At 49.2% G+C, this 23,006-nt stretch overlaps 1 protein-coding gene across 2 annotated transcripts in view; it reads right to left on the reverse strand.

Annotated features, from left to right (window-relative positions):
• Positions 1 to 23,006, reverse strand: part of CPAMD8 (C3 and PZP like alpha-2-macroglobulin domain containing 8) — a 47,850-nt gene that overhangs the window by 15,092 nt on the left and 9,752 nt on the right. For both annotated transcript variants that reach the window (XM_080988719.1, XM_080988718.1), the window contains exons 9-29: positions 21,342 to 21,426; positions 21,112 to 21,220; positions 20,188 to 20,415; positions 18,573 to 18,743; positions 17,864 to 17,992; positions 16,915 to 17,089; positions 16,002 to 16,174; positions 15,196 to 15,345; positions 14,883 to 15,041; positions 13,391 to 13,533; positions 12,559 to 12,621; positions 10,593 to 10,824; positions 9,924 to 10,077; positions 7,042 to 7,181; positions 5,791 to 5,842; positions 4,811 to 5,109; positions 3,649 to 3,874; positions 2,331 to 2,507; positions 1,229 to 1,310; positions 955 to 1,111; positions 359 to 433 (exon numbers count right to left, since the gene is read on the reverse strand). In XM_080988719.1, the coding sequence (XP_080844845.1) occupies positions 359 to 433; positions 955 to 1,111; positions 1,229 to 1,310; positions 2,331 to 2,507; positions 3,649 to 3,874; positions 4,811 to 5,109; positions 5,791 to 5,842; positions 7,042 to 7,181; positions 9,924 to 10,077; positions 10,593 to 10,824; positions 12,559 to 12,621; positions 13,391 to 13,533; positions 14,883 to 15,041; positions 15,196 to 15,345; positions 16,002 to 16,174; positions 16,915 to 17,089; positions 17,864 to 17,992; positions 18,573 to 18,743; positions 20,188 to 20,415; positions 21,112 to 21,220; positions 21,342 to 21,426 (3,179 nt within the window). The remainder of the gene's footprint in view (positions 1 to 358; positions 434 to 954; positions 1,112 to 1,228; positions 1,311 to 2,330; positions 2,508 to 3,648; positions 3,875 to 4,810; positions 5,110 to 5,790; positions 5,843 to 7,041; positions 7,182 to 9,923; positions 10,078 to 10,592; positions 10,825 to 12,558; positions 12,622 to 13,390; positions 13,534 to 14,882; positions 15,042 to 15,195; positions 15,346 to 16,001; positions 16,175 to 16,914; positions 17,090 to 17,863; positions 17,993 to 18,572; positions 18,744 to 20,187; positions 20,416 to 21,111; positions 21,221 to 21,341; positions 21,427 to 23,006) is intronic.

Consider the following 23,006-nt stretch of genomic DNA (forward strand, 5'->3'; position numbering starts at 1 on the left):
ATGCTTTGACTCTCGTGAGATTGAATGTTTTGCCCTCGGCTGGACTTGAGGGACGATGCCAACAGATGCCACACGAAAAACGTCCCTGCAGAGATGGCAGTCCCGAATCGGTGGCACATGCCCTTCTGGCTTGCCCTCTTGATAAAGACTTGAGGAATGAGATGATCACCCCTCTTTTATCGCCCATTCCGGGTCGCCCAACCACTACCCCAGTGACCTTTCTCTTGGCAGATCAAGATGAGCAAGTGTTTTCAAAGTCTGGGGGTCTTTTTTTGCACCACCCGCCACACCCTGGCTTCTAAGCGCCCCCCAAAAAAGGGAATCCCAGCCCCCTCCAAGTTTTAACATTGAGTTTTACCTCGGAGGCGACTCCTGTCTCCAGCAGGGCGGCGACCACGTACGCCGTCAGCGATATTTTTCCGTGGATTCCTCCCTGGAATTCAAAAAACACACAAACCCCCCCCCCCAGATTGGCAGACATCGCGATATATCAGTATACCAATATATCGCGACATACCAAGAGGTTGACCCTGATACCATATTTTTACGTGTACAACACGCCCCCTGTATAAGACACCCCCTATTTTGGGGGACTCAAAATTAAGAAAAGGGGGGGATTCCCCATGTATGACCCCCAATTTTTAACATGATTTTTGTATTTTTTTAAAAAACTAGTCTTATACACGAAAAAGGATGGTATATTGATATATTGTGATATACCAGTGTGCTGCAATGTTTAGCTGGCGACATATCGCAATGCCGAAAAGCAGGCTATCGGCCAGCCCTAATAATAATAATAATAATAAATAATAATAATAATAATAATAATTTATTATTTATACCCCGCCCATCTGGCTGAGTTTCCCCAGCCACTCTGGGCGGCTCCCAATCAAGTATTAAAAACAATACAGCGTTTTTAGCGTTTGCCCCGGCCTCCCGCCCCTTTTCCGATACCTGGATGTCCTTGTTCAAAATCCGCCCTCGTGCCGGGAACGATCCGTCCTCTTTCTGGTGCCGGATGAGCCAGTCCTTGGCAGCCGAGAGCTCCTTGGGGTCGATGAAGATGAACCCGCGCGACTGGGCAAAGGACTTCAGAACGAAGGCGGTGAGCCTGGCGAGAGAGAGGAGGGCGTTGTCGTCTGGGCACCCGGAAAGCCCCCCAGGGGCAGCCGGTGCCAGCGGGCAGCCGGTCCCCCTTCCCTGCCAAGGACCCCGCTTGCCTCCTTACCACATGCTCCCTGAGGAATCCCTCTCGCCAAAGGCACTGTAGGAGCCGTCTTGCCTCTTATAGGTCAGCTGGCGCTGGTACCCTGCGGAGAGAGCATGGGACAGGATCCGTGAGAGGCAGTCAAGTACAACATTCCTTGCAATGCTAGAGAAGACATGCGAGGAAATGCTTGGTCCAGCCGGTCAAAGCTTCCTGTTCCTCTTGGCTGGAGCATCCTTCCTTTTGCATGTGACCTTACCTGTCCAGGTAATAAAAGGACGAGTCACGCAGCAACTCTCTCTCTTTGACTTCCTTCTTCATTTGACCTGCTTCTAGCTAGGACTGTTCTGCTAGCTCCTAGAAGCACTGGGATTATTCCCCCATATGGGGCAGATCCACATGTACATATTTGTAACTATGTCTGCCTTCAGGAATCCAACTGTGAACTGATGTGAGTCCACTTCTTTCACTTACTTTGAATAAGATTGTGGCGGCTTTATTCTTTTAAGAGGGATTCAAGGGAATTTACCAGGAACGTACAATTCAATCTGAGACAGACTGAATTGTATAATAGTGAGAGGCTCACACGAGCCTGCGACCAGCTATCCGCTGTGCATGTGAAAGGGGAATGTAACTCGGCTACATAAAGGAACTTGCTAGCACAAGTTTAGGAGGGATATGAATAAACAATATATCCTCTCCTGCCCCCTGGAACATTCACACAGAGAGCTTAAAAGATGGCGGGAGGCGAGGTCCGACTAAAGAAGAAGGATGGAATATGCACAACCTTTGGACTTAACATATAGAATAAGAGAACAAGAAGAAGTTTAGAGAAGACTGGAAAATGTTTATTGAATTTATGGGGGGAAATAGTGTACACTTGAAAACACTGGCATAAATATCTACCAGCGTAAATATGGTTGTAACAATGGAATAACCGAACAGTGCAGTTTATGCAAAATATGCAGGGATTTATGATGTGCAAAATGAACCGTGGAAAGAGAAGAAAGGGAGTTGTGGATATCTCCGGGATGTAAAAAGGAGCGTTTTAAATTGTAAAGAGGAAAATTTAATAAAAAAGAGAGAGAGAGAAATAAATAAAGCTGCCCCATGGAGCTCTAACCTTGCACCAGGTAATCTGTAGCCTCCCTTTCCACCTCGGGGCTGAGCTGCCGTGTTTTTTGCAGGTACTTGAGGACGAAGATATTAGGTGCAAAATGGATCATATTCTGTTCCCCGCAGCCGAAAGGCAGTTGCAAGAGGTTGTCCAAGTTGTTAAGGGTCGGGCCCATCACGTCCCCTGCGGGCAGGCAAGACGACAGAAATTTAAGCCATTTATTTTGCATTTCCCCAACGTTACATAGAGTGGTACCTTGGTTCCCAGACGCCTTGGCTCCCGAACAAATCAGCTCCTGAACAATCAAAACCCAGAAGTGGCTGTTCTGGTTTTGGAACGATTTTCGGAAGCCGGACGTCCGACACGGCTGTCGGCTATTGTTTCCGGGGAGCCTGCGCCAATCAGAAGCCGCGCCTTGGTTTCCAGACATTTCGGAAGTCAAATGGACTTCTGGAACGGATTAAGTTTGGTGCTTTTGTTTTCGCTCTTTATTTTGTGTTTTTGTTTTTGAGGCTTTTTTGGTTCATTTGTTTTTGTGACTGCGTGGAAACCCAGTTCGGCTACTGATGGATGGATTGTGTGACTGCGGAAATGGATAAAATCCCAAACAATGCCTATCATGAGTGCAGGTGAAGACGAAAAAATAAATTGTAATGTTTATCATCTACAATACTGCCTTCTTTATTTTCTAGTACAGTACATTGATTCTTGCTTTCGTTTTATGGATCGATGGTCTCGTCAGATAGGAAGATTCATGCTAAATGGCTGTTTTAGGGGTTGTTTTTTAAAGTCCGGAACGGATTAATCTGTTTTGCATAACTTTCTATGGGAAAGCAATGTGCCTTGGATTGGGAACGCTTTGGTTTTGGAACGGATGAAGTTTGAGAACCAAGGGACCACTGTATGTTCCATTTTTGTGTTATTGCTATGGCTGCTGGCCGGTGCGAATGAAGTTTCCGTTTGTTTTTGTATGCAAAACCTGTAACTGTATTTTTCGCTCTATAAGACGCACCAGACCACAAGACGCGCCTAGTTTTTGGAGGAGGAAAACAAGAAAAAAAATATTCTGAATCCCAGAAGCCAGAACAGCAAGAGGGATCGCTGCGCAGTGAAAGCAGCGATCCCTCTTGCTGTTCTGGCTTCTGGGATAGCTGCGCAGCCTGCATTCGCTCCATAAGACGTACACACATTTCCCCTTACTTTTTAGGAGGGGAAAAGTGAGTCTTATAGAGCAAAAAATACGGTACTTCCCCCGACTAGTTTAGCAAGCAAACATGCAGGAATTTGGCACCCTCCCAGCTCATCCGCCTGCGCCGTGCAGTACCGATGACGGAGGCGGTAGCCCGTTCCGACCCGGGGATGACGTTGTGAGGGACGCCCAGCGTGAAAGCCTCGTTGTGGTTCTCGTCCGCCTCCTTCTTCCTCCAGATCTTGAACTCGCCGACCGAGCCCCAGCCAGTGGAGAACCCCACGTACTTCACGTCCAGCGGCCGGGGGGGCGCCCAGCTCACGATGACCGACTCGTTGAGGGCGGAGGGGCCGTGGCCCACCTGCGGGGAAGGGGGGAGACACACCGGCCATCAGGAACCCCCCCTTTGCTCCCGGGGTCCCATCGAGGGCTCACATTAGGGGACAAATCCCAACCGTTTCATTAAGTGTGATCCATGAGAGGCAGTCAAGTACAACATTCCTTGTAATGCTAGAGAAGACATGCGAGGGAATGTTTGGTCCAGCCAGTCGAAACTTCCTGTTCCTCCTGGCTGGAGCATCCTTCCTTTTGCATGTGACAGAAGGTGGGCGTGACCTCACCTGCCCAGGTAACAAAAGGACGAGTCACGCATCACCCTTCCCTCTTTTTGACTTCCTTCTTCGTTTGACCAGCTTCTAGCTAGGACTGCTCTGCTAGCTCTCAATAGCACTAGGATTATTCCCCCATATGGGGCAGATCTGCATGTACATATTTGTAGCCAAGTCTGCCTTCAGACTTAGTTATTTAATATAGACACAAACAGTGCGCTAGAAACCCAGCCAGATGGGCAGGGTACAGATAATAAATTATTATTATTATTAAATATAAATTTAAAGCTAGATGGAGTTGGCGGGAAGTCAATGGAACTAGAAAATAAATTATTATTATTATTATTATTATTAAATATAAATTTAAAGCTATAAGGAGTTGGCGGGAAGTCAAAGGAACTAGAAGGTGATAAGGTGTAATAGATATGGACAATTTTTTGATGTTTGTTTGTAATGGATGATTTTGTGTTATGTTTTTTCTTTCCCTTTTAAGTTAAATAAAGTAATCTAAAAGCACAATAAATAAATAATGAAATGAAATGAAAATAAAATAAAATAAAATAAATCTCAGCTGAATGCTCCCCCCCCCCCGGTAAGAAAATTTCCGTGCAGTCAGGGATGCTTTCTGGGCTGCTAGAAACCCCCCTCCCAAAATCGCCCCCACCTCTGGAGATGCCCAAATTTCCCACCTGGACGACCCCGTTGGCCCAGCTGACCCAAAAGCTCCGGAACTCGTCCCAGGAGAGGATGGCGGGCGTCTCTGCGCTGGCCACGGGCTCCCCCATCTTGCTGGTCGAGATCCAGGTCTTGGAGTTCTGGCGGCCCCCGATCACGATCTCCGTCATCTCGGCCATGTCGTGGGGTCCGGCCGACAGGGCCAGGTGGGCGTTGTGGTGGGCTTTGACGGACACCTCAAAATGCCCCATCCAGGCCGGCTTCCTCACGTACTGGTACTCGTATTTGTTGGGGGTGAAAATGTGGATTTTCTCTAAAGTAAAGGTAAAGGGACCCCTGACCGTTAGGTCCAGTCATGGCCGACTCTGGGGTTGCGGCGCTCATCTCGCTTTATTGGCCAAGGGAGCCGGCGTACAGCTTCCGGGTCATGTGGCCAGCAGGACTAAGCCGCTTCTGGTGAACCAGAGCAGCGCACGGAAACGCCATTTACCTTCCCGCCGGAGTGGTGACTATTTATCTACTTGCACTTTGACGTGCTTTTGAACTGCTAGGTTGGCAGGAGCAGGGACCGAGCAAAGGGAGCTCACCCCCTCATTGCGGGGATTCGAACCGCCGACCTTCTGATCGGCAAGTCCTAGGCTCTGTGGTTTAACCCACAGCTCCACCTGCGTCCCTGGATTTTCTCTAGCCGGGGACTAAAACGGGGACCAGGGTTATTTTCCCCACAGGGGTCTTTCTCCGTACAAACGCAACACATGTACCCGTTCCACAACGGACCCCTTTGTGCACCAGGCGGCATCACAATTTGAACACAAGACCCAAGAATGCCAGAGTTTTTTTGGGGGGGGAAGGCTGCTTACTGAATCAAGTCACCTGGCCAGTCATGGGAGAGACAGGACAGAATAGTGGCACGTCCGAAATGACCGCTGTCCGTACCCAAAAGGGGAAAACACTTCCGGCTATGGCAGAGAAATATTCTACACCTCAAACTTACCGTTAGGGCAGAAAAAGACGCTGTAGGTGTATTCCCTGGTGAGGCCCTCTGCCTGGGAAAATAAAAGGAAAACGTGGATAAATCAAATACCTTTATTGGCATCGCAGTATAAAACATTTCCGGACACTGGGATAATTAAAAGGGTCAACGAGTGAAGCTGCCGAGGATCCGAAAGACGAATTTCCTTCGCTTCTGAGAGTGTGCTGAGATTGACGTTTCCCCAGTCCGCTTTTGTGCGCACACATTTGGAGACAAAGTTCTTGCCTGCGTACCTTGATTTAAAAAAAAACTGTGCTGGTCAAAAATAGCTAAATTTAGCTGCCATTCCCGATATCATCTTGGGGTTAAGAGGCAGACGGCGTGAGCAGGTTTGGCACAGGCTTGCAGAACAATGAAGCGTGTTTCTCTTGCAAATATTAAGCCGCCTGTGGGGTATATGGGGTGTTATTTGGGGGGACACAGTGTGCTCCTTCTGGGGCCGTTTGCCCACTTTTTGGACCCCTCCAAAGTGAAGTTACAGGCAACCAGGCAGAGGGCCTTCTCGGTGGTGGCGCCCGCCCTGTGGAACGCCCTCCCATCAGATGTCAAAGAAATAAACAACTACCTGAAGTTTAGAAGACATCTGAAGGCAGCCCTGTTTAGGGAAGCTCTTAATGACTGATGCTTTAATGTATTTTTAATCTCTTGTTGGAAGCTGCCCAATTATTATTATTATTATTAATTACCACCAAAGCAATTATTGTCCCTTGCCAGTTTAAGAGTGTTTAATGATCACAGCAAAAGAACAAGGCAGAGATTCAAATCAAATCAAATCCCTTTACAGGCATCACAGTATAAAACATTTAAAACCACCGGGATAATGAAAAGGACCAGGGTGAAGCTGTCAAAGGTCATAAAGCTGTGATTGTGTGCATTTGGATATTCTGCTTTGCCCTGCCTGTTCCCCAACAAGGATGGTTCGTTGGGAATCCTTTCGGGTAAAATTGTGGCTAAAAAGGAAGCTACCAAAGCAGTGATATCTTTGTCCCGGTCTGCCAGGAGAGACCTCGTTTGGCTTCTTCTCGGAGTTATGGGCCGGAGGTCCGACATTTTGCTCAGCATCAGTTGGCGAGGTCTGCTGCGCAAAGGGCAGTCTAAGAGAATGTGGCGCATTGAATCGGGTCTTGCCCCTAATTCATTCTGCACTCGGGGGGGAAATTAAGCGATTGAGGGGCCAACCCTGGGCAGGCCCTGCTGCTGGGATCTGCTCACCTCGATTATGATGCTCCTCCGGACGTAGTCGGTCCCGATCGGCGTCCTCTTGTCCGCATAGATGTCCTCAGGGAGCCTCCCGTTCTGGGCGAACAGAGAGCTGTCCTGGCAGCAGCTCCCGGCGTAAGCAAAGGCTTTGGCTAAAAGACAAAGTGGAAATCCCAATTAGGGTTTGTACCAACACCTGACCAATGAGGAATCTGTCAGCAAATGGCAGAAACCCATGGCTAAAAAAGCCACCTCTATTGGTCTGTCACCCCCCCCCCAACTCTATTACCTGGGTTATGAAGGCGCCCTAAAGACGTTAAAGCAAAGATTATGGGATAATGCACACAGTGACTTGCGATCTCAATCACACACAGTCTGTAGTCCGCTGGCAGTAGGAGTACAATATGGGCATGTCTTAAAGTTAACACCTTACATTAAAAACCTGACAGTACCAAACAATCGAAGGCTTTTCACCAAAGCCAGACTAAACGTCTTTCCTTCTGCAGTGTTGAGAGGAGTTCCCTACCAGGACAGACTTTGCTCGTGTGCTCAAGACATCGACTCCATAAAACATATTTTGTTGCACTGTGCAAAATATGAGCAGGCCAGGGCTGAACTGATACTACCCTTGCTGGTACCTTTCCCGGGAAAATCAGAGGCTCACTATGTCAGGTTCCTATTGGAAGACCGGACAAACGCTAGAACATTAGCAGTGGCCAAGTTTTTCTCGGTGGTTGCAAGAACAAATGAGCCCTATATTTTGAACAAAAGGCTTGTTTAATCTGGAGGTAGGCTGTATGAATTGTGTATTGTTTTGTAATGATTTGTTGGGTCTCTGGACCGTAATAAAGATATTTATTCATACAATAGAATCATAGAGTTGGAAGAGACCACAAGGGCCATCGAGTCCAACCCCCTGCCAAGCAGGAAAGACCATCAGAGCACTCCTGACATATGGTTGTCAAGCCTCTGCTTAAAGACCTCCAAAGAAGGAGACTCCACCACACTCCTTGGCAGCAAATTCCACTGTCAAACAGCTCTTACTGTCAGGAAGTTCTTCCTAATGTTTAGGTGGAATCTTCTTTCTTGTAGTTTGGATCCATTGCTCCGTGTCCGCTTCTCTGGAGCAGCAGAAAACAACCTTTCTCCCTCCTCTATGTGACATCCTTTTATATATTTGAACCTGGCTATCATATCACCCCTTAACCTCCTCTTCTCCAGGCTAAACATGCCCAGCTCCCTTAGCCGTTCCTCATAAGGCATCGTTTCCAGGCCTTTGACCATTTTGGTTGCCCTCCTCTGGACACGTTCCAGTTTGTCAATGTCCTTCTTGAACTGTGGTGCCCAGAACTGGACACAGTACTCCAGGTGAGGTCTGACCAGAGCAGAATACAGTGGCACTATTACTTCCCTTGATCTAGATGCTATACTCCTATTGATGCAGCCCAGAATTGCATTGGCTTTTTGAGCTGCCGCGTCACACTGTTGGCTCATGTCAAGTTTGTGGTCAACCAAGACTCCTAGATCCTTTTCCCATGTACTGCTCTCAAGCCAGGTGTCCCCCATCTTGTATTTGTGCCTCTCATTTTTTTTGTCCAAGTGCAATACTTTACATTTCTCCCTGTTAAAATTCATCTTGTTTGTTTTGGCCCAGTTCTCTAATCTGTCAAGGTCGTTTTGAAGTGTGATCCTGTCCTCTGGGGTGTTAGCCACCCCTCCCAGTTTGGTGTCATCTGCAATATTTATTTATTTAATCCCAATTACGGCCGTCGTCGCCGCCAAGCCATGATCACGGCGGTGAGACTTGGACGTGCGTCCAGACGGAAAGACCCGATGCCGACCGCAAGGGAGGGCGGGTGGCCAAAATGTGCAGACCGAGCCGAGAAATGGCGAAAATCGGAGAAAAGTCACGGTTAAAAGACGGGAAAAGCTCCCATAAACTTTCTGCATGGGAAAGGAAAAGGGAATGATGGCATCTGGGGTTGAGGATTAAAGGCAAGGATTAACGGCAAAATTTACCAGAAGAAGAAATCATGATAACAAACTTTTTATAAAAGAATGGAAATGGTTTATGGAATATTTGCAGATAAATTGCAAACAGATAAAGACATTGGCGGGATTATTGGAACAGCCTGCCGTTTTATAAAAGAGTATGTATTTAATGAAGATAATTACATGAGCTAATTAAATGAATTTGGATATGCAGAAGAGATTCAAAAATGAATCTAAGGAGCCACAGAAAGAGGGGGAAGGAACTCCAAGTTTGGAAATGTTAAAATGACTGCGAAGTTAATGAAATGTATAAACCTAAAAAGTAGAAATAAAAATTAAAAGAAGAAGACAAGGATTAATAGAAAGTGGCTTTATTAGGAGTGAAGTGAATATTGCTTATATATAGCGGACAGATGAAGAATCGGAAGATCTTTAGCTTCTTAACTATTCTTTCTCTCATTTTTAAATATTTTCCTGTTCCATTTTCTCTGGCTCTCCCTTTCTTCCTCCCTCCCTCCTCTTTTCATTCTCTGTTTTGCCTTTAGCTTGGATGTTTCCGTTTGGACAAAACAAAGGCATTGGACGATAACCTTTCTGTTTTCCTTTATAAACCCTCATATATATCCCGATATACAGTGGTACCTCGGGTTACATACGCTTCAGGTTACATACGCTTCAGGTTACACACTCCACTAAGCCAGAAATAGTGCTTCAGGTTAAGAACTTTGCTTCAGGATGAGAACAGAAATCGTGCTCTGGCGGCGCGGCAGCAGCAGGAGGCCCCATTAGCTAAAGTGGTGCTTCAGGTTAAGAACAGTTTCAGGTTAAGAACGGACCTCTGGAACGAATTAAGTACATAACCAGAGGTACCACTGTATCCTGATATATTATTTTAATGGCACCTGTGATGTTGCTCTGTCCCAGTTCAGCGAAGGCCAGGACGATGGACGTCGGCGTGGCTTTCCCGGGGGCGACGCACTTCTTCCGGGTCAAGAGATGTTTCCCGGGGTGGCCGACAAACTTGATCCCTTTGGGCACCGAGATCTTGACGTGGACCTGCACAGAAATGAGGGCAGCGGGGATTTGTCGGCTTGGCTGCAGCTTCTGCGCTTCGGGAATCGCAGAGGGACCCCCAAAGGACATCTAGACCAACCCGCCCCCGGCAAGGCAGGAAAGTCCCCCGGGCTCTTCCCCCGAGTAGCTTTGCGCACAAGGCATTAAAATCCCCAAACCTCACCCTGATCAAAGGTTTCCGGGTGGTATTCCTCGCAAGCAAATTCAGAAGGGCACGATCTCTTCCAGGTGTATTTGTTGGGGGGGAAATATGAATGGATTCCTATGCCCCACAAATAACCCAGAGATGCATTTTAAATAAAAGGACACATTCTACTCGTGTAAAAAAGACTCTGATTCCCGGACTATTTGCAGGCCAGATTGAGAAGGCGATTGGGCCGGATCCGGCCCCTAGTTTGCCTGTCCATGATTTGGGCCAAAACTCTAACCATTACGCCACACTACCCTCCCTGCTTCCTTGCCGTTCCCAGGCTGGGAAGGACGCCGGGGTTTCTCACCTCCGCACAGACGGGCAGGTAGTTGTGGACGGTCAGGGGGACCTTGGTCTGCTCCCCACGGATGACGCTGTAGGGCAGGGAGAAGTCTACGAAGAAGGGCTTGAAGGTCCTCAGCTGGGCTTGGGGGGCCAGGCCAAGACCCTTCTCCTCTGAGATGCCCACGGCCTCCGCCAGCCACGTGGTGATGGAGCCGGGCGCCTCCACCCGCAGCTGGGCTTCCCCGGAAACATCACTGCGCCGAGAGGGAGAAGGAGAAGAGGGCCGGGGGGGGCGAGGAAGGAGTCGTGGGAACAATGATAAAAATAATCATTTTATTTTATGCAGAACTGGACAAATTAACTGGGAAGATTAGCTACCAACGAGACCATAAGTTCATCGAGGACTGGGGGAAATTTGTAGAGTATCTGAAAAATATATGTGATGAGCAAACAACGCTCGTGGGATTTCAAGAAGCTCTGTGAAAGTTTGAGGAGTGTTGTAAGAAAGAAAATAAGATCGGGAGGGTATATTAAAAGGCAGTATTAAATTTAGGAAATGCGTAACTAAAAATTAATTACAGATGATTGGCAGATAAACTGAAGGATGTCCAAAAGAGAAAATTTGTGATAAATTTTTGATATGGTATTATATGTATATTTGTATTGAAAACTAATAAAAAATATTACAATAATAATAATAATAATAATAATAATAATAATAATAATAATTTTATTATTTCTACGTCGCCCGTCTGGCCACTCTGAGAATATTAAAAACACAATAGAACCTTAAATGTTAAAAACTTCCCTAAACAGAGCTGCCTTCAGATGTCTTCTAAAAGTCAGATAGTTCATTATCTCCTTGACATCTGGTGGGAGGGCGCCACCACCGAGAAGGCCCTCTGCCCAGTTCCCTGTAACCCCACTTCTCGCGGGGAGGGAACCGTCAGAATAATAATAATATAATAATAATTTATTATTTGTACACCGCCCATCTGGCTGGGTTGCCCCAGCCGCTCTGAGAACATTAAAAACACAATAAAGTGTTACCTTGGTTCTCAAATGCTTTGGTACTCGAACAACTTGGAGCGCGAACATTGCAAACCCGGAAGTAAGTGTTCTGGTTTGTGAACTTTTTTTGGAAGCTGAACGTGCTCCGTTTTGAGTGTTACGCTTCCGATTTGAGTGCTATGCTGAGGTCTGTCTGTTTTTTTGCTATTTATTTTGTGGTTTTGTTTTTTGCGGCTCTTTCTCGTTTTGTTTTTGTCGCTGTGTGGAACCAAGTTCAGCTACTGATGGACTGATTGTGTGACTGCAGTACATTGTTTATCGCTTTCATTTTATGGATCAGTGGTCTCGTTCGATAGTAAAATCCATCTTCAAATGATGGATTGTGTGACTGTGGAAATGGATAAAAGCCCCCCATGCAAACAATGACCGTCATCAGTACAGGTGAAGAAGAAAAAATAAATTTGAATGTTTATCATCTACAATACTGCCTTATTTATTTTATAGTACGGTACATTGATTCTTGCTTTTGTTTTATGGATCGATGGTCTCATCAGATAGTAAAATCCATGTTCAACGGCAGTTTTAGGGCTTGTTTCGAAAAGTCTGGAACGGATTAATCCGTTTTGCATTCCCTTCTATGGGAAAGCGCGCCTTGGTTTGGGAACGCTTTGGTTTTGGAACGGACTTCTCGGACAGATTAAGTTTGAGAACCAAGGGACCGCTGTAGAACCTCAAACATTAAAAAAAAAACTTCCCGATACAGGGCTGCCTTCAGGTGTCTCCTAAAAGTCAGGTAGTTGTTTATTATTTCCTTGACATCTGATAGGAGGGTGTTCCACAGGGCAGGGGCCACCACCGAGAAGGCCCTCTGCCTGGTTCCCTGTAACCTCACTTCTCACAGGGAGGGAACCGCCAAAAGACCCTCAGGAGATGGAGCCCGCTGTCTGCCAGCGTGGTGCCCAACCCTGGAAACATACCTGACGTTGAAGCAGCGCCACAGCCACGTCTCGGGGAAGAAGGTCCTTTGCTTCTTATCTGCTCTGTGAGTGGAAAGAGAGACAGGAGGGTTGAAGGTTCGGGAGGACAGACAGGGGGCGAAACGCACCGTGAGTTTGAAGGACTTTTGCGGGATCAAATGGGCACAGCTAACCCGCCACCCTGAGGAGACGGGGTTCCCTTCCATCTCCACGATTCTGGGAGTTCAAACCAGCAGCTCTCAGCCAGCTCCCCAAACCATCACCGGCTGGACTTTACCATCTAAAGCAACGAGGAGAGAAATGAGAAGAAAAGGAGGAGCGAAAAACTGCTCCAGCTAAGGAGAAGACACTAAGGCAAACAAGAGGGAAAGGAAGCAGCTGATCGGTAAGCGATCGGGAGGGAGATAAGGGACGCTAGAGATAAAGGAGGCTGCCTGGGAGCGGGGAGGTAAAAGCCCCTGGATCCTCAGGAGTTTTGCATCGGGTCACCCCAAATTCACCATCAGATCACAAAGCATGTCCATGGCTACAGCCTGCAACAAAAAAACCATGCACTCGCTGTTTCGTGGGGCCGCAATGGCGCAAAAACGTGGTTACAAAGCACAGATCCACATGGATCCTCAGGATTTTTGCATTGGGCTACCCCAAACTCACACATCTGTGGCCACAGCATGAACCACAAAAATCCTACATCCACCGTTTCGTTCAGAATGTATTTTTTTCTTGTTTTCCTCCTCTAAAAACTAGGTGCGTCTTGTGGTCAGGTGTGTCATGTGGAGCGAAAAATACAGGTACGTTTGGACATTTGCTCCAAGCCCACAGTTCCGCATACCTGGGTGCCACCCGGGAGGGGGCCGAGGCGACGAGGGTCCCCGTGTGGGGCTGGAAAGCCGGGACGGCCTCGTCCGTGTACATCCCTCCGTGCTGCCGGTGGTGGAGGCTGACCACGTCCGTCATGACCACCAGGCCTGTTTCCTGGGCGGCGGCGAACCGCAAACGACACAAGAGAGAGAGAGAAAGAGAGAGAGACGGTCCATGGTCCTTCTTAAAGGTAAAGGGACCCCTGGCCATTAGGTCCAGTCGTGGCCGACTCTGGGGTTGCGGCACTCATCTCGCTTTACTGGCCGAGGGAGCGGCGTACAGCTTCTGGGTCATGTGGCCAGCAGGACTAAGCCGCTCCTGGCAAACCAGAGCAGCGCACCAAAACGCTGTTTACCTTCCCGCCAGAGCGGTACCTATTTATCTACTTGCACTTTGACGTGCTTTCGAACTGCTAGGTTGGCAGGAGCAGGGACCGAGCAATGGGAGCTCACTCCGTCGCGCGGATTCGAACCACCAACCTTCTGATCGGCAAGTCCTAGGCTCTGTGGTTTAACCCACAGTGCCACCCACGTCCCACATGGTCCTTCTTAGGTTGGTTTAAATCGAAGCCTTGGATGGATCGAAGGTGGGATCTTGTGCCTGCAAGGCGGACGTTTTCCCTCTTCCCCCAAATCTCCTCCCGGGAAGGCCCATTTGGCAGAGCACCAAGGAACCGCCATGGAAATATATAGATATACAGTGGGACCTTGGTTCCCAAACGCCGGAAACCTGGAAGGAAGTGTTCCGGTTTTCAAACGTTTTTCAGAAGCCAAACGTCTGATGCGGCTGTCAGCTCTTGTTTCCAGGGCGCCTGAACCAATCAGAAGCTGCGTCTTGGTTTCCGAACATTTCAGAAGTCAAATGGACTTCCGGAACAGATTAAGTCTGGCGCTTTTGTTTTTGCTAATTATTTTGCGTTTTTGTTTTTGAGGCTTTTCCGATTCATTTGTTTTCGTGACTGTGTGGAACCCAGTTCAGCTACTGATGGACTGTTTGTGTGACTCCGGAAATGGATAAAAGCCCCCCATCCAAACAATGACTGTCATCGGCGCAGGTAAGGGGGGAAAAATTGTAATTTTTATCATCTACAATTCTGCCTTATTCATTTTATAACAGAGTACATTGATTATTGCTTTCATTTTATGGATCGATGGTCTTGTTAGATAGTAAAATCCATGCTAAATTTTAGGGGTCGCTTTTAAAAGTCTGGAATGGATTCATCCATTTTGCATGACTTTCTATGGGAAAGCAGCGCGCCTTGCTTTTGGAACGCTTTGGTTTTGGAACTGAATTTTCTGAACGGATTAAGTCTGAGAACCAAGGGACCACTGTATGTTCCATTTCTGTTTTATTGCTATGGCTGCCGGCCGGCGCGAATGAAGTTTATGTGCGTTTTTGTACGCAAACCTACGACTTTCCCCGATTAGTTTAGCAAGCAAACACGCAGGAAGATCACCCCTCACCGTGAACGCAAAGCGGGCGTCTTTGGTGATGTCCCAGTGCCAGGGAAAGATGGAGGAACGGCGCCGGCGGGAAGACATCCCTGCCCACCAGAAGTGCCCGTCTTCCTTGGCAGCGCCAAAGGCGTCTGAAACGTCATAGTCCACCATCTCCTGGAAGATCTGTGGCAGGAGACAGTACGGCCATTGAGGGTTGAAGTTGGGGCCTTCTGTACGCCATGCAGGGTCTCTGCCATGGGATGAAAGCCCTTCTCGGTACCAACTCTTAAAAGTGTCACCTGACGTCTGTTTGGAGATGTGGAGGACCAGAACTCACCTGGTCCGTGGTCAGCTGGAAGCCCGGCTTGAGGAGGTGGACGCTCTTGTCCACCGCGGCCAGGCAGACGCAGCTCCCCTTGGCTGCGGACACCTTGAGGGTCAGCGTGTCTCCCGGCCGGGTCTCGTTGGTGGAAAAGGCCACGGAAACCTGGAGGAGGAGAAGATTATGATGGAGAAGGTGATGGAGGAGGAACAGAAGGAGGAGGAGATGGTGGGGAAGGAGAAGGCGTTGAAAGAGATGTTGAAGGACAGGAGAAGAAGGAGAAGAAGAAAGAGAAAGCTCATGAAGGAGAAGATGAAGGAGCAAGAGAAGGAGATGATGAAAGAGAAGGAGGAGATGATGAAGCAGAAAGAGAAGGGGAAGAAAAGGATGGAGGAGAAAGAAGAAGGAGAAGATGGTAGAGAGGGAGAAGATGACAAAGGAGGTGATAAAGAAGAAGAGGGAGAAGAAAGAGGAAGAGATGAAGGAGAAACAGGAGGAGGAGGAGATGTTGAAGGAAAGGAGAAGGAGGAGAAAGAAGGAGGAGAAGGAGAAGCTCGTGAAGGAGATGATAAAGAAGGAAAAGAAAGAGAAGAAAGTGGAGATGAAGGAGAAGGAGAAGATGAGGAAAGAGAAGAAGAAGAAAAGGATGATGGAGGAGATGATGGAGGAGGAGGAGGAGATGGAGGAGGAACAGGAGGTGGAGGACACAGTGGGAAGGAGAAGGCAATGAAAGAGATGTTGAAGGAAAGGAGGAGAAGGAGAAAGAGGAGGAGGAGATGCAGCCCCATCCGCCCCAGAGTTCCCCACCCCACGGCCGCTACCTGGTTCTCGAAGGAGGGCTTGACAGCAAACTGCAGGCTGTCGGTGACCCCTTCCCCGTCTTCCCGGACGTAGTAGGCGAGGAGGCGTCCCAGGGGGGCCATTTTGGGGGTCACGGAGAAGCGGACCGAGGTGACGCAGGTGTTCATCTCGGGCGCAGGAGGGGCCGTCGGGCCTAAGGGGGGGGGTGGAAAGGCAGCAATCTTGTATCCAGACAATGCCGTCAAATTAACCGTGTTGATTTGCAAGGCCCTGGACGAACCGGGTCCCTTAGACCCCTAAGACCTTTGGGGCAGCCGCTATGACGCGGAATAATTCATAGCGCGCCAGAATGAAATGCACCATCCGCTTGCGGAACCACAGACTTGGAAGGGAGCCCCCGAGGGCCATCTAGACCAACCCCCCAATGCTACGCCTTCCCCCAGCTCCCTGGGCACCCAGGAGATGGGCCCCCGGCTGAGAGACCCCCACGGGGACGTCTCTTTCCCACAGAGCCCCTCCAATGCCCCCTGGACACCTCTGAGCCAGACACAACCGGGCGCTTGCTGTTCACACCAATATGGGTCTTTTTGCTTGCAAAACTTAATAAAAATTATTTTGAAAAAGAGAGAGGGGGGGGCATGGCCGGAAACTGCCCCCTGCCTGACACCGAACTGCAAATCAGGGCCGTCTTAAGGATACATGGCGTCAGGGTGCAAAGATCCACCCGGTGCCCCCAGTTTGCCCAGTCCCAGGCGGCAGGAGGGTGGAGTCGGCCGGCTGCCTCAGTGTCTCGGTCGCCCCCGAACTTGTGCCTCTTCCCCAGACTCAACTCTCGGGCCCCGGACTCTTGGTCTGGCGCCCCTGAGAGCCCAGCGCCCAGGTGCCCGCACCCCTTGCGCCTATGGGTAAGACGGCCCTGCCGCAAAGCCATGCCTGGGACGTGGGTGACGCCTCCGCTCCCGTGAACATCCCTCTTGCTCCTTTGGCGAGTGACGTCCGAGGGCTGCACCCCTGAGAGGACGATGTTCCCCCGCGAAACCACCTCGTAGTAGAGGGTGAAATTGCAGGGGCAGGTGGACTTCAGCGCGACGGATGCCTCCTCGCCCACCTGGGGAGAGAGAAGGGATTTGAGGGATATCGGGCACAGAGATCCCCAAAGGCGCCCAAAAAAACCCTTTATGTACGCCACTCGAGAGCGGCTCAGATGAAAAAAAGAAAACAGTTCCTACCCAGGGATCGTCCTTAAATCATGACTGTGGGAATGTTCAGGGAGGCAGGAGAGGATATATTCTTTAATTATATCCTTCCTGACTTGTGTTAACAAGCTCTACAATTGAGGACAGTAATATTCCCCTTTTTAAACGTACTCAGCAGATAACATCTTTGCCAGGCTTGTTTAAGCCTCTGAAATAAGTTTCCTGGTAATTCCCCTTTAATGTAATGGTACCCCTGACCGTTAGGTCCAGTCATGTCCGACTCTGGGGTTGCGGCGCTCATCTCGCTTTACTGGCCGAGGGAGCCGGTGTCCAGCTTCCAGGTCATGTGGCCAGGAGGACTAAGCTGCTTCTGGCGAACCAGAGCAGCGCACGGAAACGCCATTTACCTTCCCGCCGGAGTGGTACCTATTTATCTACTTGCACCTTGACGTGCTTTCAAACTGCTAGGTTGGCAGGAGCAGGGACTGAGCAACGGGAGCTCACCCCGTCATTGCGGGGATTCGAACCGCCGACCTTCTGATCAGCAAGTCCTAGGCTCTGTGGTTTAACCCACAGCGCCCCCCACACCAGGAGATGAGTCACTCTGAGCGGAGGAGGGCCATTGAGGGGGGTCCCAAACCAATCAACCCCCAGCCCCCCAACTTGGCAACCGGGGAGAGGCTCACCTGGAAAGGTCGTTCCGGCATCTGAAGTTGGATGTAGCACTTGCTGGGGGAATACCAGCCGCTGATGGAGAGGAAACTGGGGAGATACTGGTCCCCGGCAGACGCCCCTCCCAGGGCCGTGACTTTGGTCTGGGGGGGGGGGAGAGGGAGGCAGGGAGGTCAGGCTGTGATCCGTTCCCACCCCCTCGCCTCTTAGAACCAGAGAAGGGACCCCCTCCCCGAGACAAATATACCATATTTTTCCGTCTATATTTTTTGAGCCCCAAATTAAGAAATAAATAATGGCAACATTCCGTGTATAAAAAGACCCCCTATTTTAAACTAAAAAAAAAGGGGGGGATATAGCCTTATACAAGACTAGATTTGGCGTTTTCATCCCCCAAAAGTTTTTGATTTGCGTTTCTACTGAAATGAGGCTGCATTTTAATGTTGTCTTTTGATCTTGTTTTTCAGTTGTATTTTAATCCATCGTTTTTATACCTGGTGTCAGCCGCCCTGAGCCCGGTCTTGCCAGGGAAGGCGGGGTATAAATAACATTTATTATTATTATTAGGAAAAATACAGTATTTTTTTTAAAAGGAGGGATTCCCCCCCCCAGGGATCATCCAGCCCCCTGCCCCAGAAATATGAGACACCCGCTCTGCCTTTCCACCGGCCCCCCAGTGAGGGTCTCCCAAGCCCCCCAGCCCCATCCGGGGCTCTCACCCACCTCCAGCCAGACGTACTGGGCAGCCGAGGGGATGGAGGGGATTTCGAACTCCACTGATCCGCCGCGCGACACCAACTCGCTGGTGTAGATGTTATCCTTGGGGGTGAGCTCAGCCTTGACCCGGACCCTCACGCCGTCCGCCGGGCTCCCGTCAGGGTACGTGACTTCCACCTGGGGGGCGGAGAGAAGGAGAGGCGGGGGGAGACGGATCCAGCAACTACGGCGCGTGGGGAGAGGCCTGGGGAGGGATGCCGCCACCCCCAAAGTGGAAAATTAAAAAAAAAAAATTTAAATTACTGCAAAACAGGAAACTAAGAACATGCAGGTTGTTTAGCTAAGCAGCTGATCGGAGAGGAGGCGTGGGGTTTTAGGAATACAGTGGGACCTTGGTTCTCAAACGCCTTGGTTCCCAAATGCCAAAAACCCAAGATTAATGTTCTGGTTTTTGAGCAATTTTCAGAAGCAGGACGTCCGACGCAGCTGTTGTTTCTGGGGCGCCTGCGCCAATCAGAAGCCGCGTCTTGGTTTCCGAACATTTCAGAAGTCAAACGGACTCCTGGAACGGATTGCTTTTGCTCTTTATTTTGTGTTTTGGAGGCTTTTTTGGTTCATTTGTTTTTGTGACCGTGCGGAACCCAGTTCAGCTACTGACTGATTGATTGTGTGACTGCGGAAATGGATAAACCCCCCCCCCCCATCCAAACGATGACTGTCATCAGTGCATGTCAGAAAAAATAATTATTTTTATTTTTATTACCTACAATACTGCCTTATTTATTTTATAGTACGGCACATTGATGATTGCTTTCATTCTATGCATCAATGGCCTTGCTAGATAGTAAAATTCATGACACGAGGCTGTTTTAGGAGTTGTTTTTAAAAGTATAGAATCCGTTTTGCATGACTTTCTATGGGAAAGCGTGGCTTGGTTTGGGAACGCTCTGGTTTTGGAACGGCCTTCCAGAACGGCTTAAGTTTGAGAACCAAGGTACTACTGCAGGCAGAGGCAAACTCGGCCCTCCAGATGTTCTAGGACTCCAATTCCCATCATCCCTGACCACTGGTCCTGTTAGCTAGGGATGATGGGATTTGTAGTCCCAAAAAACATTTGGAGGGCCATGTTTGCTTATGCCTGGTATATCGTATTGTTGTTTTATTGCCCTGGCCAACAGCTGATGCAAATAAAGATTCATTCATTCATTCTGGATGTCCTAAGGTAAAGGTAAAGGGACCCCTGACCCTTAGGTCCAGTCGTGGCCGACTCTGGGGTTGCGGCGCTCATCTTGCTTTACTGGCCGAGGGAGACAGTGTACAGCTTCCGGGTCATGTGGCCAGCAGGACTAAGCCGCTTCTGGCGAACCAGAGCAGCGCACGGAAACGCCGTTTACCTTCCCGCCTATTTATCTCCTTGCACTTTGAGGTGCTTTCGAACTGCTAGGTTGGCAGGAGCAGGGACCGAGCAAGGGGAGCTCACCCCATCAATGCGGGGATTCGAACCGCCGACCTTCTGATCGGCAAGTCCTAGGCTCTGTGGTTTAACGCACAGCGCCACCCGTGTCCCGTCTTCTGGATGTCCTCGGACCGCTCTATTCCGGGAAAGACGCTCAGCGCTCACCTTCGCCCTGTACGGCAGGCCTGGCTTGAAGTGTTTCGGGGTCCCCCGGCTGTATTTGATGTCGACCAGCTGCTTCTGGACAGGGGTGGAGTCGTCGAAGGTGACCTGGCGGCTGCCGTCGGCTCCCGTGACGGTTGCCCAGATGCTCACGGTGCCGCGAAAGTGCTCAGGGACGTCAGCCGGCATCATGTCACTCACGCACACGTCGAAATCCGCAGAACCGTCGATCTGAGGGAGGGAGGGAGCGCGGGGTCAGGGTCGCCCGCACTGGCTGGCAGGAACACCTTCCTGGGGTCCACAGGGGGCATTCCCTAGCCCTCGCCTTGGGGAGGCTGCCAGAAGTCAAAGCTGGCGCCGTCGTGAGATCCCAGAAGGGAATTTGGGGTATCTGCCTGGCGCTAATGGGAAACCCAGCCAGATGGGCAGGGTATAAATAATAAATTATTATTATTATTATTATTATTATTGCAGAAGGCTAGATTTCCCTTTGCCTTAGTTGTGACACATTGAGATTTCCCTTTGTGTGCAGAAATCGAAAGCGCCGACACCGAGAGCTCTGGATCGCAGCAGGAGAACGAAGAGAAGAAAATGAAAAATACAGTGGTGCCTCAGGTTACATACGCTTCAGGTTACAGACTCCGCTAACCCAGAAATCGTGCTTCAGGTTAAGAACTTTGCTTCAGGATGAGAACAGAAATCATGCTCCGGCGGTGCAGTGGCAGCAGCAGGAGGCCCCATTAGCTAAAGTGGTACCTCAGGTTAAGAACAGTTTCAGGTTAAGAACGGACCTCCGGAACGAATTAAGTACTTAACCCGAGGTACCACTGTATTCTGCACAGAATTATAATACTTGTAAAAAATGGCCGGGAAAGGTTCCAGCTGCCGTTCCTCAAGCCGCTGTCCATCACCCCCTTGACCGCTCACCTCCAAGGTTTTGAGGACCGGGTGGCCAGACTCATGCTTGTAGTAGCCGACTCCGTTGACCGTCATGTTGATGGTCAGCCGCCCGGTGACCGGCTTCCCAAAAGTGTACCTGGGGGAAAAGGAGCGGCTTCAGAGAGGGGCCCCCAATCCGGCCCTCGCCTCCGGACCCTCTGCCCCCCGCGGCCGGCCGAGATCCCCGAATATACATCCCCCCCAGACCCTGTCCTCACCTGGCGAGGACGGTCGCTTTCTCGCATGCGCCGAGGTCCCGGATGTAGCGTGGCGGGTCGATGCGCACCTCGAATTTGGGTAAAACTGGCGGGGGAGAGGAGGGAGGGGGAGAGGTTGACCGCTGCCAAGGCGGGGCGTCCCGAAAGCCCCTCTGCAAAGGGGGTCAGGCCCAAGGGGGGGTTTCCCAGGCTGGCCTCTTGAGACCCCCTCCCCAATGGGACCGAAGCAGCCTTTTCCCTCGTTCAACTGTGTTCATCCGTGGGGATTGAATTCTGGTTTAGATTTTCCACTTCTAAAAACGGGAAAAGTGGTACAATACCGACCAAAACAGAGTGGCTTGCCAAATTATTGGAGTATTACAATAGGAGGAGTCGGAAGGATCTCAAAAGAGAAGATGGACAAGAATCCTAGAATCCTAGAATCCTAGAGTTGGAAGAGACCCCAAGGGCCATCGAGTCCAACCCCCTGCCAAGCAGGAAACACCATCAGAGCACTCCTGACATATGGTTGTCAAGCCTCTGCTTAAAGACCTCCAAAGAAGGAGACTCCACCACACTCCTTGGCAGCAAATTCCACTCTCGAACAGCTCTTACTGTCAGGAAGTTCTTCCTAATGTTGAGGTGGAATCTTCTTTCTTGTAGTTTGGATCCATTGCTCCGTGTCCGCTTCTCTGGAGCAGCAGAAAACAACCTTTCTCCCTCCTCTATGTGACATCCTTTTCTATATTGGAACATGGCTATCATATCACCCCTTAACCTCCTCTTCTCCAGGCTAAACATGCCCAGCTCCCTTAGCCGTTCCTCATAAGGCATCGTTTCCAGGCCTTTGACCATTTTGGTTGCCCTCCTCTGGACACGTTCCAGTTTGTTAGTGTCCTTCTTGAACTGTGGTGCCCAGAACTGGACACAGTACTCCAGGTGAGGTCTGACCAGAGCAGAATACAGTGGCACTATTACTTCCCTTGATCTAGATGCTATACTCCTACTGATGCAGCCCAGAATTGCATTGGCTTTTTTAGCTGCCGCGTCACACTGTTGGCTCATGTCAAGTTTGTGGTCAACCAAGACTCCTAGATCCTAGACTGGAAGGTGTTTAAAGGATATTTGCAAAATCATATTGAGAAACCAGAACTCCTATTAGAATAGACAAGTTCCGCTATAAATGCTGAAATATCAAATAAAATAGATGACAATGGGTTAGATTGTCATTGTTTTATTTAATTGCATGATCTGCCATGATCCACTGAATGGATGGGGAACTGTTTGCATCTGACATTCTTGCTGTGAATGTTGTGCTGGGTCTTTAATTTCTTTAATTTCCCTTACAGTATATTAGTTTCACCTGTGGCTGAAATTATATTATGAAAGTATATTATGTTCTTTACAATTTGTTACCAGCACCAGTGACCACAGTATCACATGAACACTGAGTATATTTCCAGAGTATATTTTCTACAGCGTTCGTATCTGCTTACATGTACGTTTGGGTGCGTATTTTAGTTGTACATATTGTATTATGCATTTTATTTTATACAGACGCGGCTTTCATCGTCTGTATATTGTAAGTTCAGCTTGTTAAGAAATGGAACTGCCATTTCGTATTAATTCTCATAAGCCTGGCTGATGAAGAATTGATCAAGATTGGCTGATGAAGACTGGTCATCC

Source organism: Podarcis pityusensis (assembly GCF_964106645.2).
Source record: "Podarcis pityusensis genome assembly, chromosome: 18".
Lineage (NCBI taxonomy): Eukaryota > Metazoa > Chordata > Lepidosauria > Squamata > Lacertidae > Podarcis > Podarcis pityusensis.